Below are 6,408 nucleotides of genomic sequence, written 5' to 3'. Positions count from 1 at the left end.
CAGGGTGCCGTCGGCCAGACAGTGCCGGCTGGCAACCCCAAGGGGGAGGGCCTTCTCTGTGGGAGCTCCCACCCTCTGGAATGAACTGCCCCCAGAGATCAGGGTCATCCCTGATCTCCCTTCCTTCCGCCGCGCCCTTAAGACTTGGTTATTCCAGCTTGCAGGACTGGCCTAGGGTAATTTTTAGAGGGGTTTTAATCATATTTTAATTGGACTACGTTTAAATATTTCTTTTTAATTAATTTTAATTCTGTAACTGTTATTTATGTATTTTTAATCGATTGTCAGCCGCCCTGAGTCCGCAAGGAGAAGGGCGGGATATAAATCTAATTTAATAATAATAATAATAATAATTCCAGTCCAGTCAAGTCCAGTCTAGTCTAGTCTAGTCTAGTCTAGTCTAGTCTAGTCTAGTCTAGTCTAGTCTTGTCTATTCCCATCCCGTTCTCTACTCTACTCTACTCTACTCTACTCTACTCTACTCTACTCTACTCTACTCTACTCTACTCTACTCTACTCTACTCTACTCTACTCTACTCTACTCTACTCTACTCTATTCTATTCCAACTCTGTTTTTCTGTCATTCTCTTAAGAAAACCATTTTCTTCTTTTTTTAATGGCAATTTTTCCTCAGGCCCTCTTGACAACTATTATCTGGAACTGAGCCACAAATACAGGAGCCCTCGGAAGTGTGTTGCTTTGGGCTGGGAAAAAGGATGGAGAGGAGATCACAGCATGCTTGAAGACGCGAAGGACACAACTCCACCTTTCCCAGAAGGTAATGTCCTTCTTCGATACGGCAGATAGTCAAGATCATGGCAATAACTCTTACAACAGGCCCAAACAGGCCCCCCAACCCACCCAGTGGATTGATGGGTTGTGGAGATTCCTGTAGGATGAAAAAACATGGTGGCAGCTGTTTAAAAATATGTCTTTGAAGAAAAACTCCATTTCTTTTTTTGCTAGTTCTATAAATTCTTTCTTTTAATATAGATTGGTTCAACGTCCATCTTGATTTTTTTTGTATTCCTCTCCACATCACTTTTAAAGGATTATGGTCTGCCCATGTACCTGGTTCTATCTCAATTTCCTGCATTGTTATCCTCAGTTCAGATGTCATTCAAATCATATCGATTCTGGACCAGGATTTTTTGACTGTCTGAATAAAATGTACATTGTAATTTTCCTGGATTAATGTCCCTCCAAATATCTTGTACTCCAATTTCTTCTATCATATTTTAAAAAATTCTTCTATCATATTAGGTAATATTCTTCCAGTTTTTCCTGTTTTACTACTTTTATAGTCTAATGTCCCATCCACTATCGCATTAAAGTCTCCTACTAAACAGATACTTTGGCACTCCGTTTCTATTATGTTTCTGTGGAGATTTTGATAGAATTCTTCCTGGTTATTATTTGGTGCGTAGATTACTACTAACAATGCTTGTTTTTGATGTAAGTATATTTCTACTATCACAATTCTTCTTTCTTCATCTGAATAAATCATTTTAGAATCTGTGGACCTGTGTTAAAGCAAACAAAAAAATTGGACAAAAATACATACTTGGCTAGAAAAGATGTTGGGAAAACATGTAGATTTTAAACCTGAACCTTTCTTATTAGGTATAATACCAGAAAAATCTGATAAGCAAAGTGTATATTTAACATTGCATGTACTAACTGCAGTGAGGTGTGTGTTTGGTCAGCACTGGAAGAATGAAGAAAAACCACTAGACAAAGAGATAATCAAGAAAATATTGGACAGACTTATATTGAGGATCAAAGAGAAAGAAGATACAGGATATTTTCAAACCTGGAATTTATTTATTTTTTAAATACCGTACGTTTTACGAATTTTTTTTACATAATCACCTTAATATTTGGTAAACATTGTGTTGTCTGGCTTTATATTTAAAAAAACAATCAATAACAATTCGTTTCTATAACTCTATAGTCCACATAATAGCTTTGCTTGATATTCTCTTCTTTCAACTATGTTCTCTTTTGCCAACTTTGAATTAATACAATTTTTATTATTTGGATAAATAACAATGAAATATAGACATTTATTTCTAATATTTCTGCAAATAATAAGCACATCGATATAAAGCTTCTTTTCTAACTGATCGTCTTGATTGCCTTATCATAGATCCTGTTTAACGTTCTTATTGAAATTTGTTTTCCCCCACAATGTTCAACACATTCTTACTTTGTTTTATCCATGGTTGGGAAAAAAGGGGTAAGAATGTAACTTGCATTATTAAGCAAACAAATTAACCCAGACCACATGGTGTTTATTAAGCGCTGATCAGATGTAATAATAGAAAATTAATAAAATGCTTTGAAAAGAAAAAAAAGAAAGAAAACAGGATGGCAGCAGAAGCAGGAGTAGAAACCAGCTCGCTGGCTTACTAATGTGTTGTATCTTACTCTTTTAGTATCCAAACACAAGAAGGAGATAGCCTTCAAAATTGGACGCAGGTTATTTGAGGCGGCTGTTCAAAACCTATCACGAGCGGATGGTCTGCTTTATATCAATGCCTCCATTTTGGCCCTGAGGGATTCCAGCAGTTATGGATATTCCAGAGCTTCTTACGTTCTTGGTGTCATCTTCGAAGTTGGGCTAGGTGTATCTCCAGACCCAGTTCAGGTAAGATCTTGGGATACTCGCATTTCTACTACAGGGTTTAGAAACCTCTGAGGGGGTCCATGACTTTCATCAGCCTCCCTGAGGCACCTGTCCTGATGTGGTTTGCATCTGGCTGGCTGGGGAATTCTGGGAGTTGAAGTCCACCCATCTTAAAGTTGACTTAAGGTTGAGAAGCCCTTGCTACAAGTCTAGGTATAGCTGTAGTACAGATAGAGGTGGTCCTTGGCTTATGACCACAATCGAGGCCCAGAAATTTCAGTTGTTAAGGGAGGCATTCGTTAAGGGAGTTTTGCCCTGTTTTACGGCCATTTTTGTCACCGTTGTTAAGAGAATCACCTCAGTGGTTAAGTTAGCCACTTGGCTGTGAAGTCAATCAGGCTTGCCCAGTGACTTTGCTTGTCAGAAGGTCTTACCTCCATGTCTGAGGTATATATAATATAATATTATTATAATATTATATTTTATTATTATTATTATTATTATTATTATTATTAATAATAAAGTTGGAAGGGATCTTGGAGGTCATCTAGTGCAACCCCTTGCTCAGGCAGGAATAATAATAATAATATAATATAATAGCAATAGTAATAGTTGTAATAATAATAATAATAATGAGGAGGAGGATGAGGATGAGGATGAGGATGAGGAGGAGGAGGGGACCTTGGAGGTCATCTAGTCCAACCCCCTGCTCAGGCAGGAAACCCTATACCATTTCAGACAAATGGCTGTCCAGTCTCTTCTTAAAAACCTCCAGTGTTGGAGCATTCACTGCTTCTGGAGGCAGGTAGTTCCACTGGTTAATTGTTCTGACTGTCAGGAAGTTTCTCCTTAGTTCTAGGTTGCTTCTCTCCTTGATCAGTTTCCACCCGTTGCTTCTCGTCCTGCCTTCAGGCGCCTTGGAGAATAGCTTGACTCCCTCTTCTTTGTGGCAGCCCCTGAGATACTGGAAGGCTGCTATCATGTCCCCCCTCGTCCTTCTCTTCATTAAACTAGACATGCCCAATTCCAGCAGCCTTTCCTTATATATGTTTTAGCCTCCAGTCCCCTGATTATCTTTCTTGCTCTTCTCTGCACTCTTTCTAGAGTCTCAGCATCTTTTTTTTACACGGTGGTGACCAAAACTACAACAATACAAAGCTATAATACTATAAAACTACAATAATATGATGTTACCTTTCTGGATTTACCTTCCAAACGGTTCGTCCTTTCCAGGGATTGCTGTACAACTTGGTTGCAGCTCAAGAAGCGGATCGTCTTGCTCTGCTGAGCCTGGGCTACAAGCACTATCAAGGGATGAGTAATTACCCCCAGGATCTTGAGGTCTCCTACGCTTACTATAGCGACGTGGCTCTAAAGACGCCCCGGGATCAACAGAACGCAGCAGGAGATCAGGTAAATACGAGGACGGTCTCTGGCAGACCTTTTCTCCTGGTTGTTAAAAGGGAATAATGGCTGTTTTAATAATGGCTAAAAGGCTATGAATTTGATGTTGAATCTTATAACAGCTGCAAGATTATTGGTAGCCCAATTTTGGAAGAAGGACTCTTTGCCCACTATAGAAGAATGGACGCTTAAAGTGTCAAATTTAGCAGAAATGGCTAAAATTTCCGCTTATTTGAAGGATCAATCACAAGAAAGATACATCTCGGTCTGGAGAAGATGGATAGATTATATTCAGAATAAATATGGGACTAANAAGGGAGGAAAAAGGGAGGGAGGGAGGAAGGAAGGAAGGAAGGAAGGAAGGAAGGAAGGAAGAAAAAGAGAGAGGGAGGGAGGGAGGAAAGAAGGAAGGAAGGAAGGGAGGAAAAAGGGAGGGGAGAGGAAGAAAGGAAGGAAAGAAGGAAAGAAGGAAGAAAAAGAGGGAGGGAGGGAGGAAGGAAGGGAGGGAGGGAGGGAAGAAAAAGGGAGGGGGGAGGAAGAAAGGAAGGAAGGAAAGAAGGAAGGAAAAGAGGGAGGGAGGAAGGAAGGAAGGAAGGGAGGAAAAAGGGAGGAGGGAGGAAGAAAGGAAGGAAGGAAAAGAGGGAGGGAAGTGAGTTTTGCCCCATTTTACGACCTTTCTGGCCCCCGTTGTTAATTGAACCACTGCGGTTCTTAAGTTAGCAACACCGTGGTGAAGCCAATCTGGTTTCCCCGTTGACTTGACGTGTCAGAAGGCCATAAAAGGGGATCACGTCACCTCAGGAGACCGCAACGGTCGTAAACACGAACCGGTTGCCAAGCGTCTGAATTTTGATTGCGTGACCTTTGGGGAGGCCGCAGTAATCATACGTGTGAAAAATAAGTCGCTTCGAACGGTCACTAAGCAAAGTTAGTTGTAAGTCAAGGGCTAACTAGGCATCTTCCCTTGTAAACAGAACGTTCCAATTTTTGATAAGGGGCTTCTATCGCTTTCCTATATGAAAAAAAAGAGGCTGAAGACATTTGCAAATTATATATATATATATATATATATATATATATATTTTTCTCCTCGTTTAGGGTCAAGGGGTGAAAAGAAACAAACGCCTTGCTTTGCGTCTGATGAAAAAAGCCGCTTCAAAGGTAGAATCTAATTGCAAGATCTGTTGATTGTTCTATCAGAGATTGTTGTTGTTAATTGCGAAGTCGTGTCCGACCCATCGCGACCCCATGGACAACGTTCCTCCAGGCCTTCCTGTCCTCTACCATCTTCTAGAGTCCATTGAAGCTCACGCCTGCTGCTTCAGTGACTCCATCCAGCCACCTCGTTCTCTGTCGTCCCCTTCTTCTCTTGCCCTCCATCTTTCCCAGCATGAGACTCTTCTCCAGGGAGTCCTTCCTTCTCATTAGGGGGCCAAAGTACTTGAGTTTCAGCTTCAGGATCTGGCCTTCTAAAGAGCAGTCGGGGTTGATCTCCTCTAGGACTGACTGGTTGGATCGCCTTGCAGTCCAGGAGACTCGCAGGAGTCTTCTCCAGCATCATAGCTCAAAGGCCTCCATTCTTTGGCGCTCAGCCTTTCCTATGGTCCAACTTCCATCCTCCAGAGATTGGTAAAATGAAGACTCAGACCCAATTTCTGCAAGTGTTCTTCATACGCCATTAATATTTATATGTATTTATATGTAAGGGCGTAAGTATATACATATGTTGCATATAGCATGTTTACATGTGTGTTATGTATGTGTACACTTTTGAGAGCAGGCAACAGAATTTCCTTTTTAATGTGTGCCCACAGTAAAAAAAAATGATAATAAAGATTATCTATCTATCGTGTTTTAGTCTCCGGGCCTTTAATCATCTTAGTTGCTCTTCTCTGCACTTTTTACAAAGTCTCAACATCTTTTTTTTTTTGTAATGTGGTGACCAAAACTGGATGCAGTATATTCCAGGTGTGGCCTTACTAAGATTTTATAAAGCGGTACTAATATTTTATGTGATTTTGATTCTATGCCTCTGTTTCTACAACCAAGGATTGTGTTAGCTTTTTTGGCTGCTGCCGCACATGGCTGGCTCGTGTTTAGGTGATTGTCCACTAGGACCTCAAGGTCCCTCTCACGGTTGCTGTTTTTGAGCCAGGTTTCACCTAATCTGTACTCCTAGCCAGGGCTTTTTTTCAGCCGGAACGCGGCGGAACCGCGTTCCGGCACCTTTTTCCGGGCCGGCCGCACCGGGCGCAACATCTGGGGGGGCGCGCTCGCACTCGCAGCTCTCTGCCCCTGCCTGGCTCACAACCGCGGCCATAGGGAGGCTCGGTCGGCGCGCCCCTGGCCCGTTTCCTAGGCGACCCTGCCCGAGC

The 6,408-nt window shown here is 41.6% G+C and overlaps 1 protein-coding gene across 1 annotated transcript in view; it reads left to right on the top strand.

Moving 5' to 3' along the window:
- SEL1L3 (SEL1L family member 3) overlaps window positions 1–6,408 on the top strand; it is a 27,830-nt gene that overhangs the window by 12,883 nt on the left and 8,539 nt on the right. Inside the window, exons 6-9 of the mRNA XM_015830165.2 lie at window positions 635–778; window positions 2,439–2,650; window positions 3,863–4,042; window positions 5,132–5,207. Coding sequence (XP_015685651.2) covers window positions 635–778; window positions 2,439–2,650; window positions 3,863–4,042; window positions 5,132–5,207 — 612 coding nt within the window. The remainder of the gene's footprint in view (window positions 1–634; window positions 779–2,438; window positions 2,651–3,862; window positions 4,043–5,131; window positions 5,208–6,408) is intronic.

Source organism: Protobothrops mucrosquamatus, unplaced genomic scaffold (genome assembly GCF_001527695.2).
Source record: "Protobothrops mucrosquamatus isolate PMUCROS unplaced genomic scaffold, P.Mucros_1.0 scaffold8951, whole genome shotgun sequence".
NCBI classification, from domain to species: Eukaryota; Metazoa; Chordata; class Lepidosauria; order Squamata; family Viperidae; genus Protobothrops; species Protobothrops mucrosquamatus.
Note: the sequence above shows the minus strand (reverse complement) of the source record. Positions and strands in the feature narration are given on the sequence as shown.